Source organism: Macrobrachium nipponense, chromosome 38 (genome assembly GCF_015104395.2).
Source record: "Macrobrachium nipponense isolate FS-2020 chromosome 38, ASM1510439v2, whole genome shotgun sequence".
Lineage (NCBI taxonomy): Eukaryota > Metazoa > Arthropoda > Malacostraca > Decapoda > Palaemonidae > Macrobrachium > Macrobrachium nipponense.
This window is the reverse complement of record NC_061098.1, coordinates 15,302,518-15,316,880: the sequence shown is the minus strand read 5'-3', so window position 1 is coordinate 15,316,880 and position 14,363 is coordinate 15,302,518. Positions and strand designations below refer to the sequence as shown.

General features: G+C 35.6%; 1 protein-coding gene across 1 annotated transcript in view; it reads right to left on the bottom strand.

The window, feature by feature from the left end:
* LOC135209661 (acetyl-coenzyme A synthetase, cytoplasmic-like) overlaps positions 1–14,363 on the bottom strand; it is a 61,660-nt gene that overhangs the window by 12,202 nt on the left and 35,095 nt on the right. The window contains exons 3-8 of the mRNA XM_064242394.1: positions 7,255–7,381; positions 6,498–6,640; positions 2,874–2,885; positions 2,094–2,209; positions 1,380–1,572; positions 1,133–1,263 (exon numbers count right to left, since the gene is read on the bottom strand). Coding sequence (XP_064098464.1) covers positions 1,133–1,263; positions 1,380–1,572; positions 2,094–2,209; positions 2,874–2,885; positions 6,498–6,640; positions 7,255–7,381 — 722 coding nt within the window. The remainder of the gene's footprint in view (positions 1–1,132; positions 1,264–1,379; positions 1,573–2,093; positions 2,210–2,873; positions 2,886–6,497; positions 6,641–7,254; positions 7,382–14,363) is intronic.

Here is a 14,363-nt window from a genome sequence, read left to right as displayed (position 1 = left end):
GGGTAATTCAAAAAATACATTAAATATGAAATATGTCTTTTTAAGCCTAACAGTGACAAATACCTTCGAAAAACACAATCTTTGACATAATCAGAAGTGTAAACAAGATCTGCACTTACTGATAATATGACCACAACTATACTACATAGATGTGATCAGAACTTCATCAAATATGATGTGCACCCTATAGGCAATAATGGTCTACTATAATCATCATCGTCACCATCATGCAGTTTAACCAGACCACTGACTTAAATCACTTAAGACTCACATAAGGCTGGCCCAAAAGGTTTGTCTTTCATTGTAAAATTCAGTTATCATATATAATGACCTAAGTTCTTTATAATGTGATAATTAGAAGAATAAAAATGGCAAAAATTTGGAAACATTTTTTTTTTGCTGTCTCCCGAACCTGGTAAATTCCTGCTGTTTGACTTTTGGACAGCCACACACAACACAAATTTTCCATACAAACCCAATAATCAGTTCCATCTGCTAATTCTGAAAGGTCATAAACTTGCTCCCCCCAAGTTGGACCTCCTGTGCCACTTCATATCTGATGTGGCAATGGGAGGAGGGCAATGCAACTTATAATTAATTTTTTTTTTTTAAATGAAAAATATGCTTTTTATCATAAAAATACTGCATGTCCATTCCATCCTAAAAATCATATGACCCAGGACAACAAGAAAGAGGTTCTTCCCAGAAGAAAAGGACTAAAATATATGTCCCTTGCAACCTTTCAGAGCTTTAATCTGATTAGATTTACTGTATTTATGCATTTACTTTTATATGTCATATGAGCTTCAATTGTATTTAATACCCGAGGCATTCAGTCTTTGACAAATGGGTATTACTTTTCCATTACTCTTTAGTCTCTTTTTCAGTTTTGTTTCCATTTGACATCTTTATTGTGCAATATAGCTTATATTTTCTTAAATGAACTGTACTATATATGACATGTAACTGTTAAATGTATACTATACAGAGCATAGAACTGACAAAACCATCTGAACCTGTACTTTTAAGTCACCAGTAAGATCCTGCACAACAAAGTTTGAGCAAATATCAATCCAAGGTCCTATCAATTACAAGTGGTAGCAATTATAATACTGTACAGTACAGTACTCACTTAACAGGCTCATCTCCATACTTCATTAGAGTTCTAATAGCAGTAGGAGCTGTGTAGAATTTTGATACTTTGTATTTCTCAATAATTTCCCAAAAGCGTCCTGAGTGGGGGTAAGTAGGGACACCTTCAAACTGTAAAAGAAACCTCAATGAAATGCATTTTATCATGATGAATGAATGTAGACAGTGAATTTTACTCCTAAAAATAATGATACGAGCAAAATTTTAAGAAAAGTTTTGGAACATACCAATACTGAAGTTGCATTATTCAGCAAGGGGCCATATGTAACATATGTGTGACCGGTGATCCATCCAATATCAGCTGTGCAGAAGTAGATATCACCAGGGTGATAATCAAAACTATACTTAAAGGTTGTAGCTGCATACAACATGTAGCCACCGACTGTATGTAGGACCCCTTTTGGTTTTCCCGTACTTCCACTGTGAAAAGGAAAATACCAATAAGTAATGGTTAAATTAATGACAACACAGGCATTAAGTAATAATATTACAATGGTAAAATTAATGACAGTTATAAATTTAGCTAATGTAGTACAGATACAGCACAATTTCCTTAACCTACCAACATCCCTAATATAGTATCACAAAAAACAGACCAGATACCATTAAACAAACTAAATTGCCAGATAAATTTTGATCGCTAATATTTTTTTGTTACAATTTGATAAAAATTAAATTTTTCTAAAAGCTCACAATTCCTTTCTACATTTTAACACTTGAGCAGTTCAATAACAAAGCAGATTTCATAATATTGAGAAGCCCAAATCTCCAGCAATCAAAATATTTCAATGCAAGTTTTTCAAACGACGACACAACAAATAAAGCAGATTGACAATTTTTTTGGTTTTAACTAATTTAATCAAATCAAACCTAAACACCAATTAAAATCCTTATTTCTACTTAAGGGAATTAGAACTGGATAAAGAATATGGAAACAATACCTTGTGTATAGCATGAAAAGTGGGTCTTCCGCATCCATCCACACAGGTGGGCACTCACTACTGACATCTTTCACCACGTCATGCCACCAAACGTCTACCTTGTCATCCCAACCAACCTGTAACCAAAGTATTATTAAAGCCAAGATCCTTTAATAGAATGAGAAAAAACAAACTGTATGAGTACTCTAAGAGAAGGAAGCCTTTCTGTAGCATGTAATATGTATTTTGTATCAAGCACAGTGTCTGATCTACTGTATCATTGGTATACTACTGGAAGAAAGCTTAATGTATGTTATTATGTTAAATCATTTCATGAACAGTTTACTTAACTCAAAGCTTTCAAACTCTTTGAACAAGACTGGGATTGAAGTCAAAGTATAAGAGTACATAAACTTCTCGAGACTGACATCAGTGCAGATTTACAAAGAAGCTGTGCGATAAAATCTCTTCGAAAACCACATAGTATATATACTGTATGTACAATGAATATAACAAAGCAAATGCACAAATCCCAACAATGAAAATTTGAAAAGAAATATTTTCCTTGCATTACTGTGTGGCATTTATTTAAGTATATGCTTGAATGCCACCTTACTCCACCGAGCAAGTGCTCTTAAAACTGGTTAATGAAATAAATACACATTACAAAATAGAAAGTGTGCAACAGAAGAATAGTGCGTAAATTAAATCATTGGGAGGCGAGAAGAATGAAAACAAAGAGGAAAAAAAAACACACAAATAAACCAAGACACCTTAAACTAACGCTAAGAATACCACTACCTTGAAGTTGCCCTGAAGATTTGCAGGCCAGTGAAGGTAATGCGGTTTTCCACAGTCGGAGCAGCAGGGAAGGGAAGCGTTAAGGAAGGAATATGGAGAGGAGAAATTTCAAATGGAAGCTGCATTACAATATTAAAAACAGAAAAATACTCCAAACACGTTCAAACAAATGGACATAAATTTCAACGTTAAAAAAAGGGCTAACTGTTAAGACAGAGATCTGTAATACTCTGGAAACAGTTACATGATGGTAATGTGATGCTCATTCTTCATATTCCATGCTCTTACTTTTTTTTAGAAGTCAAGCAACATAGCAAACCATGCATAATAAATACTAAAATGTTTCCATATCTACTATTATTATTATTATCCAGAAGGCAAACACTCCAATACTAAATATGACAAAAACAAAAACCCTTTTCATTGAAATTATGGTATTCTGGTAATAATGTTACTTTCACTGCACACATCAATGTGGCTGCAGTAATTCTCGTGAAAGAAACAAGAGCGCAAATCAAAATCATATTTCACAGAGCTTTTAGCAACCCTAAGTTATTTGCTAATTAAGCTTACTTTTAAAACGCTCTTAAAGCACTAGTTTCTGCTCAACCTTAGGTAACTGAATAATGTTCCAACTTTGCCATTATCTTATCTTGACAACACACATCTTATAAATCTTGCTTTTTCCACCATCATTAGGCTTTTGTCATGAGAATTACTATTGTTATACATTTGCAAAACATAGTAAAAGTTGCACCATTTTATCATTTTACATTTCCACCTCCTATCATATAAGTTACAATATCCTACAATAACCAAATCGTCTGATCTGCAGGGATATCAAATGAATGTGCTGAATAGTATAAGAATAACATTCTAATGCCTCAAAACTCACAACATGAAAAACAATGATATCCTATTTTTACTATACATGTATATAGACAGGTGTATCTTTCCATGAGTATAGAGTGCATAATAAAAAAAACTGTGATCTTTTACATGCAGAAACAAAGCAATTTCTTCAAATACTGTATGTCAAACTAGTACATATTGAAGCAAAACTGCCTTGATGCTTGTAACCATATAATTAAAAATACTTTATAAACAATTCACAATTTATTACTCCCAAAAGGTTCCCTATCCTTCGCCACCCAATCTAAAATATTTCAGTCTTTTAAGATTTATTTATTTTACTCATAAATGTAACAAAAAAAATACAATTAACATCTATAATGAAAAATTCTACGTTTATGAAAAAATTCCGTTAAATACTAGCAGTACTCTAATATCCACAATTTTTCAGTGTCATTCTCTACTATACCATGCTGAAGCAAGACCATACTTTATGCAAATATCTAGGATCTCTGGAATTTGAAAGAATCCTCAAACAATTTTTACATTTTAAAAGGATTACAGTCTAAGTACAAGGTTTAATGACATAAAAATTACAAGCTACTCTGCGTATTTCTAAAGACAGAAGCTTTCAAGTCTACGAAGGTTGCTGCCACTCATACAAACAGAACAATGTAGATATAAAATTTACATACAAGTTACAGTATCTGCCAATAAAATAAAATCACTACTAGATATTCCAGGTATGGTCCATTTCCCCACAATGTCAAAACTGGGAAGAGGTCTGTGGAGTTTAAGGAATGTGGGGGGAGGGGGGGGGAATACAAAGGTACTAAAATTTACCTTCAACTGATGTTTACAATATAATTGTGAAATTATCTACCCGTGCTCAGTTTTTTCCCTACTCTAGTGCTGTGCCAAGTGCTAATTAAACGGTTAAGTGCTAAGTTAAGTACTAAGTTAAGTGCTAATTATGGTGAACACTGCACGCTGTGTGCTATAAATATAAAAACCAGCTATGAGCAGTTCAAAGCATGTGTGTGTATAACAATTAGCATGGTAATAGACATACAGTATTAAACAAAATGTATCTGGTGTGAAAACACAAATACAAAAGTGCTGCAATGATAGAAAGCACATAATTAATGGAATGGGAAATCATAACACAGAAATAATTACCAATACCCCTGTATTCTTATATACTGTATTCTTTAAAATATCAGAAAAATAGTACATTAGTTTTTACCAAATGAAGAAGCATTAGTCTCATGAATCAACGGTAAATTAACGGGACTGGTTGCAAAAAAGCATTTCAGGAACGCTTAGCAAACTACATGGAAGTAGCTCACTTAAAACTCTCAAGGCATTTGTTTCAGAACAGTAAATGAATCCTTTTCAAATACTGACAGTGAAGATTTCACTATTAACTATCACAGCACTCCCAAATAGTTGTAAAAAGTTGATAAATTAAATTGATATAAGTACCAATCCTAGTATTTTAGCTAACAGAAAATATCCCTGAGTAAGGACAGTTAAAATTACAATGCAGCCGTTTACACATTCTGTTACATTAGTCAAGACAGATTTATAGTATTACCTAGTATTTTATTTCAGTTTACCTAAAGAAACAAAATTTAACCCTGAATTACATAAAATTCTTTAGTACCGTATGCTACAGGTTATCTGCAACAGAGAGAGAGTTACAATTAAGTGTGTGGGCTGATTTGTAATACAAAAGTGGGAACCCATTCCGTAAGCCAAATATGCAACTGTACATATTGCTCTAATAAGCATTTACAAATCTGTTCTCATAATGTGATAGCGGATCAATTTACTTTATGAGGGCAATTCCATTCTACTTTTTGGTGCATATAAGAAAAATTACTTTCTGCATCCTCCATCGCATTAATTTTCTTGGCTTGATTTTTGGCTTCGACACAATTTTCTAGACTTTGTTTTACCAGCCGTAGTTCAGCTGTTACTCCAAAGGATCACCTTCAGATTGTCAGTGTTGACCCTAGAGTTTTCAGTTACCCTCTTTCACTGTCAAAACAAGACTCAACAGGTTCTCAGAATTATTTAGGTTCTTGAACAGAATTCGTCTAACTCTTCACAAACCTTCGATGAAATTATTCAAAGGATTTCCATGCCCTAAAACTAAAATAAGTATGTATATGACTAATTCAAAATCTTTTGGCTGTGTTCTGTAAATAGCTAAACTATTTTGATAATAACCTGTAAATGGCTCCATGGTAATTTTCTGTCCTTTCACCAACTTACCTAAGTTTCCACTAGCAATGACAGATGTTATAATGATCTTACCAGAAATGCAACAAACATTTCAGCTGTTCTTGTTTGTCTAAAGCTATTAATATTATCCCAGTTCTCATTCAATGTATTATCCCAGTTCTCATTCAAAACATTAAACATCATAATGGAGTGCACTACCATTCTCTGGTGTACACACAATGATAATTCAACCATGATTCTACATTCATGAATTAGACTTTTAAACTTCTTGACCATTATGATAAAATGTGTTCAAGAAAGCATTTTTACTGTCAATAAAGGATAGATCAGAATGACTAAAATAATTTGAAAACCTCATGGTCCTGAAATTTAACATCTTCCATATATATTACATAAAAATACTCATCAAGTCATACGAGAACAAGGAAAATAGTAGCAGCTCTCTCCTTATTTAAGCTAAATAATAAAGCTAGACTCATAACACTGTACTATGAAGATGAGATTTTGGAGGATCTTACTGACCGTGTCATCAAAGTGAGTCTTTTTTGCTGGATTGCCATTTGCCGCTCCATTGGCAGCTGACTGAGGAGCAGTCACGCGGCTGATGTGCTTCACAACAATATTTACTTTGATGTTCGTGTTCTTTGCTCTGCAGATCTTCAAGGCTAAGGGAGAAAAGTTGGCTATTACATCACATCACCAGCAAAATCTATCACATGCAAATGCACAATGCAAGCTATGCTCCAATGTTTTTTTAAATATGCAATCAACATTAGATGTCATCTCCAGTAGCTTCATTACATTTTAAGAAACTCACACAGATCTTCAATCATTATCATTAACTCACTGGAACTATTACTTATACCTCTTAGAATACACTTGTATATAAAAGGTAAATAGCTTTATTTTGAGGAAAACTGAATCCACCTCTGCAAGCAAAATATGGGGAAAATTTTGACATTTCTTAATGACAAAGCAGGATATATAAAGTAGGGTAATATTATTATCAATATGCCTAGTAAATTTAATGAATAATATCCAATTCAAAAAGTCAGAATCTGTATAGAGCAAAACTAAGTTGAAACATTCTTCATCAACCTTACATGAACAGTGAGCATGTGTCACTTGGGTTAGTCTTGGTCCAGAGAGCAAGCACCATGATCATACAGCATAATGCTAACTTCTGAAATCATACTGCATTTCAACTTGTGCTGATACATCTAAAAATACATGCTAATAATATTTCTAAGTTGTACTTTACGTCGGGATCATCTCTTACCGTCATCAGCAATTTCTTTCAGAGGAATTAACTTGGATCCTCTCCAAACAGCGTCCGTAGTTATGAGGGCAGAGGCTTCAGCATCCAACATCCGGTCAGCCAGACTTCCAGCCGAGTACCCCCCAAACTGCAATGACAGATATAAGTTAAGTATGTCCACTGAGCTGATTAACAGCTCGCTTTGGAGCTGACCCTAAAGATTATAAATAATTTTACGTGGTTAAGAAGCAATTGCTTTCTTAGCAAAGGGACCTACAGCTTATTGTAGGATAGGAACCACATTACATCAAGAAATGAACTTCTAATCATCAGAAATAAATTCCTCTGATGCAAACTCAGGCTGCCAGACTGATAGTCGAGTACGGAACCCAACCCACTCGTCCAGTGAGGAACTAATGACAGATATAAACCACATCCCATACTTTCCCTTCGCCTATCTTTCCCCCACCACCTTTTACACATAGGCTCAGCAAGGGAATAAACTTTTTTTTTTTTGTTGGTTTGTTGCCAAAAAATTCATCTGCTGAAAGGAACACGGCTCAGTTACTGTTTTCAATGTCATTTTAAAATCATTTGCAGCTATTTTGCATGAACAAGATAAACTTATGTACGTGTCAAACTCAAAATTCGTATGTGGACACCAGTAATTTTACTGAATAAGTTTAAAGTATCACAAGAATTAATGCATGTTTTGCACAATCTTATCAAACTGTGCAGGCTACGAAAAACCTAACTTAACTCAATATATTTACCATTTCATTCTTATCAATACCACCATCGTTGCTTCTAATTGATTATTATTATCATCATTATTCATTCAAGCTTCCAAATATATATATACATGTATATTATATGTATAGATATTATTATATATATATATATATATATATATATATATATATATATTATATATATATACATATATATACAGAGAGAGAGAGAGAGAGAGAGAGAGAGAGAGAGAGAGAGAGAGAGAGAGAGAGAGAGAATTAAAAAATAAAAAATAAGTTAACACATTAATAGATAAAATGTTATCATATTACAAAATACAGGAGAATTCACAAAAGCTACGATCCTGGGTGAAATGCCATGTTAGCTGAGCTTTGCACCACGGCGATAACGACAAAAACATGGTGGAATAAGGCGAAATAAAGAGACGGTGCTCCCGTCCCGTTTCGACACCGCGCCCAAAGAGCAAAGCTATTAATAGTTAGGGGTAATCGATGTTCATTCCATGACGTTAACTCATAACATGACAGTTCTTCTTCTTGTCTTTGATACGCATGATCCGCTAATCGGTTTGGAGAAACGTAGTACTATCGAACTTTTAAAAAAACAACAGAATGTCGTAATATAAGCGTGATTAGACGTAGTACTATAATACTGAAAAATCAAGACAATGTCGTAATATAACCGTGATTGGACGTAGTAATATAATACTAAAAATCAACTATATATCGTAATATAACCGTGATCAGGCGTAGTACTATAAAAAAAACAGAATATCGTAATATAACCGTGATTAAACGTAATAGTACTATAAAACAAATTAAAATTCAACAGAATATCGTAATATAACTGTGATTAAACGTAATAGTACTATAAAACTTAAAAAAAAAAAACAACAACAACAACAACGGCATTATCGTAATATAACTATGCTTAAACGTAACAGTACTATAAAACTTTGAAGAAAAAAAATCATCAGAATTTCGTAATATAACAGCTAATTAGCTTTTTTTTAACTGTCGGGGGCATACAGAAAGAGAGAGCTTTCCTAATTGTCGGTGAGAAACTAGCTTTCTGAACTGAACTGTCGGAGAGAGAGAGAGAGAAGGAGCGGAGAGAGAGAGAGAGAGAGAGAGGAGAGAGAGAGAAATACGTGACGCACTATACTCTTTTTTTTTTTTTTTTTTTTTTTTTCTTTTTTTTTTTTTTTTTTTTTTTTTGTTTTTTTTTTTTTTTTTTTTTTCCATCTGTCCATATCCCTGTGGTGTTTTTTGTATGGTAACACTGCGTCCCGGGCTTTATATACTTACGCTATGTCTAAGTTTTAGGTAAATAAAAGGATATCTGGGTGTACATTTGCAACTGAAAAGTGTTTTAATAATTTACTGCATGCGAATTACACCGTTAATATTCGAAATAGGATATTATTATAATCGTTGAATGTAAGCTGAAGGTAACTATCTAAAGCCCGGGACGCAGTGTTACCATACAAAAACACCACAGGCGGATGGACAGATGGAAAAAAACAGAGCATAGTTTGATCTTGTCGAAAACGAGCGTTTTCTCGAACCCAAGACCCACCACAAGGGACCCACCGCTAATTCTATCTTCGTGACTACCTGAACCCAGAGGATGTCTGCCATTGCATGCATGACTTTGAACGCACCGGCTTTCAAATCGCTATGATCTAACATCTGCGTGAACCGCTAAACTTCAAAACTCCAATTCTACCTGGAACATGATTCAATTACAGTAGGTGCATATATACGTATTATATATGTACGTATATATATTAGATATTTCTGCAACTTGAGTGAGAGAGAGTGAGAGACTTTCGCCTAGTTACCAAATTATCAACCTTATCTTGATTTGCAGATACGGATTACAGATATCCTTATCATGTCACCTGGTTCTACAAAAAGAACAAAAATTATGTATTGGTGATTTTGAGGTAATAGTTAACTAGAGCGAAAGAAATGAATTATGAAGCCATACAGGGAATGAAGGATTCTATTGTCTTTATTTATAAGATATTGAAAGCAAGACGAATACCGTGGAAAAAATCTACGTTCAAGAAGACATAAGTAACGATTGAGAGAGAGAGAGAGAGAGAGAGAGAGAGAGAGAGAGAGAGAGAGAGAGAGAGAGAGAGAGAGAAATTCTACTGTATTTTATAAGATATTGAAAGCGAGACGAATAATGTGGAAAGTAATCCAGGTTCAAGAAGACGTAAGTAACGATTGAGAGAGAGAGAGAGAGAGAGAGAGAGAGAGAGAGAGAGAAATATTTCTCTCCGTGAGTCCATAGGTACAACCAGAAGCCGGCTCACAAGTTGACAAGCCAAATATCAATGAAGCAATGCGAAGTGACGCTAAATGAAACCCGAATATTTATATAAATATACATATACATACATACATATATATATACATATAATGTATGTAAAACATACAAATGGGTCATCAAAAATCAAAAACAATGTCAGCTGTTTAAATGTAATACCTTTTACTTTTATAGAAAATAATGTTCTCTCTAACGTTATACGTGTGTTGGAGAGAGAGAGAGAGAGAGAATCAATGTGTATCCTCTTCAGACACCCTATCTGAAAAAAAAAATTTGAGAGAGAGAGAGAGAGAGAGAGAGAGAGAGAGAGAGAGAGAGAGAGAGAGAGAGAGAATCAATGTGCATCCTCTTCAGGCACCATAATTGAAAAATAAAAATAAAAAAACTGGTTACTTTTTTCCTAGAGAGAGAGAGAGAGAGAGAGAGAGAGAGAGAGAGAGAGAGAGAGAGAGAGAGAGAGAGAGAGAGAGAGACTTGAAAAGATGGCATTGTCCAGTTTGAAAAAGCCGAATCAGCTCGGGACAGACCCGTTTGTGCATGCCACATAGCAACAGAAAAATGAATTATTGCCTTCATGACATGAAGCCCCGTGAGTCATACTGCGATTATATGACGAAAACACTAAATGCAGAATTTAGGCCAAAGCCAAGCGCTGGAACCTAAGAGGTCTATCAGCGCTGGAAGGGAATGAAAGAGGTTCCAGCTAGGGGCCGAAGGGACGCTGCAAAGAACCTTCGGCAATGGCTACAGTGCACCACATGAGGTGCACTGGCGGCTCCATCTCATCACGGAGACTTTTCCGATGAAAAATGTCAGATAATATACACAAATAACCAGACAGATTCCTCAGTATAATGATTCAATGATTCACGCAATGATTTATGCGTGAATTCAAAGCAGTCTTGCATCAAATACATCCTTATCTATAAAATAAAAATCTATAATTCTCTTCTGCCTGAGTAACTCAACACACCTTCCTCTATACCATCTACTCTGTATGTTATCATTTTCTAACATCCGTCACTAACCCCTGACTTAAGCAGAGAGAGAGAGAGAGAGAGAGAGAGAGAGAGAGAGAGAGAGAGAGAGAGAGAGAGAGAGACCATCGATCGGCAAAACGCCAATTTAAGAAAGGTATGAACGCGGTCATCATACTCCGGCAAAGATGTCCGGAGCTCTTTCGACAAAGATAAATAATTCTCGAGCTCATTTGATTTCTTAGCATCGTCCCCACTGAGAGAGAGAGAGGAGAGAGAGAGAGAGAGAGAGGAGAGAAAGGGGGGGGGGGGGGGTTACGGTCACCCAACTCCGACAAAGATCCCTGAGAGTTCTTTAGACCAATCCGCCCTACAAAATCAATCATTTCTTCAGTTAATTTGCTTCTATGAGCGTCGTCACCAGTGCAGTGAGAGAGAGAGAGAGAGAGAGAGAGAGAGAGAGAGAGAGAGAGAGTCTATTCATTCAGCAGTCTTCACCTATTACAGGTCACACGCCAAGCGTCTAAGGTCAAACAGGACGAATTGGAACAGTAGGTACTAGCTAGCCGGCAGTAGAGAGGAGAGCGAGAGATAGAGAGAGTCTATTTCATTCGCAGTCTTCACCTATTCAGGTCACACGCCCAGCGTCTAAGGCACAGACGAATTGAAACAGTAGTACTAGAGAGAGAGAGAGAGAGGAGAGGAGAGAGAGAGAGAGAGAGAGAGAGAGAGAGAGAGAGAGAGAGAGAGAGAGATTAAGTCAATACTGACGCTTGAAAGTCAATGCAGACAAGATACCATCACGTACCGGGATTTAATCAATAGATCAAGAAATCTAAACAGAAAATATTAAGTAGTATAAGAATCACTGAAATATCTTAAAGGAATGCAAAATAATACAAAGTAAATCAAATGTATGAGCTTTTCATAGGTTAATATATCCTACATACATCACATCACATACATTAAAGAACGTATGGTAGGATACACAAGAAATTAATTAAATAACCAATAAAACCAACCAAACAAAAAAACAGGAAAACTTCACGAAAGGATAGACCTAGTTTTTCACCGAGAGTGAGAGTGGAAGATAGAGAGAGCTGGCCGCATAAAGAGAGAAAGAGAGCAAGACGAGAGGAGTGAGAGTGAGAGAGAGAGAGAGAGGGAGAGCCGAGGGGCGTGGATCTATACTGAGCCACACCTGGACCACGCCCCTACGGACCCCTCCACCCGAAGACCTCCCACGCCTACACTCACAGCAGACACACACCTACACACGAACCGCCCACTTCAGCACATATACTCTTATAATCACCCCCACCATCCCCACCCCCCTCCCACCACCCATCCTAATCCCTCCCCGCCCGCGCGCCCTTCCGCCCACCTCTCCCTCCCCCCAACCTGCAACAAAGGTCTCCGTGTATCGAACGTTTTCCTTTTCACCTTTGGGTTCGTCACCAAGGTTAAGTAATCCTTAACACGCAGGAGGTTTTTTTTTGCTTTTTTGTTTTCTAAACAAGTATACTACTCTCGCCATTTTGTTCTGAAGGACTTTTCGGGGACATCCTCCGCTTTCCCTACGTTGCTTTCGAAGGAAAGTGCATCTCCCCACAAGGAGGGATTCCTCGGTCTAATACTGGATGTTCAATCCTATAACATACTTTCCCTTCATCTCTTGGTTGTTCTCTAATAATATTAATAACAATAAGAATACAGTAAAGAAGACTATAATAATAATAATAATAATAATAATAATAATAATATAATAATAATAATAATAATAATAATAATAATAAATATCTTCATTTCGGCTCTGGGGATATACACTGGATTCAGTCCAGTACACACAATCTAGATACACGAAATAAATATCCTATACCGTTGAATGCAATCCACCAAGAGTACTTTCACTGAAGGGGCTTTCTACTTCGAAAAAATACTTTCCTTTCCTTAGGGAGGAATCACGAAGACGGGTAAAGTACTCTCACTGAAGTTAGTACTATAATAATACTCTCACTTGACGCAAGGCTAGTACTACCCCCAAGAGATAACTGAGCTTCTCCTGAGAACACTTATATCCTAGAAACTGCTTTCGATTTTCATTTTTCAGTATTGCTTTCTCCGAAGGAATGACTTTCTTTTATCTTAGATTAATGTATGAAGGAATATTATATAGCCCTTGATTGCATTTATCAGGTGTCTGTACGGTGCTTTCTCCCAAGCATTTAGGCAGCAAGATAGGTCACATTCCATACATACTGGGTATTACTGGGTATTTTAAAAATTATTCCTTAAAACAAATATTAATGCGTGTGTATTTCTCAGCACGACTGTATACGTATATAAATGTATATATAAATAAATAATATAAATACACCTGTCTACATTTACGAGTAAATACACAAAATAAAAATATCGACTTTCCTTTGTAATCCTTACCTGTAAGTATCAATATTATTCAATAACTGACACAATACAGTTAATTGAATTATTACCTGGACATCACTGGCGAGTAACATGACGGCACAAAACGAGCCTGCAATAATGTAAGCAACTGAAGAGAGAGAGAGAGAGAGAGAGAGAGAGAGAGAGCACGTCGTACGTAGACGCACTAATTGCGCTATTGATGAATACGAATACCTTGCCTAAACCGTAGTAAACTAGTCAAAACTGGATGAGAGAGAGAGAGAGAGAGAGAAGAGAGAGAGAGAGAGAGAGAGAGAGCTATAAAACAGCAAAAAACTGGAGACTTTTTCCATTATCGTTTCAGAGCCTTTTTGCAAATCTTGATAAAAGTATTCACTCTTTTAGCTAAACAAGAAAAAAAAAGTAGTCACAATACTAAACATAACCACATAGGCCTAATTCTATAGACAGAAATTATGACTAAGATTTGCACGTTTCGTAAACCTATAATTCTATAAAGAGACACGGGATCTAGAAGAGATGTCTACGCATTGTAAAACCACAAAAATATGGCAACTAAACACCAAGGCAAAGAGTATGATCGGAGTTTTTAAAAGAACAATCAGTCAAGAGTTTAGAAACAAGAATACGGCT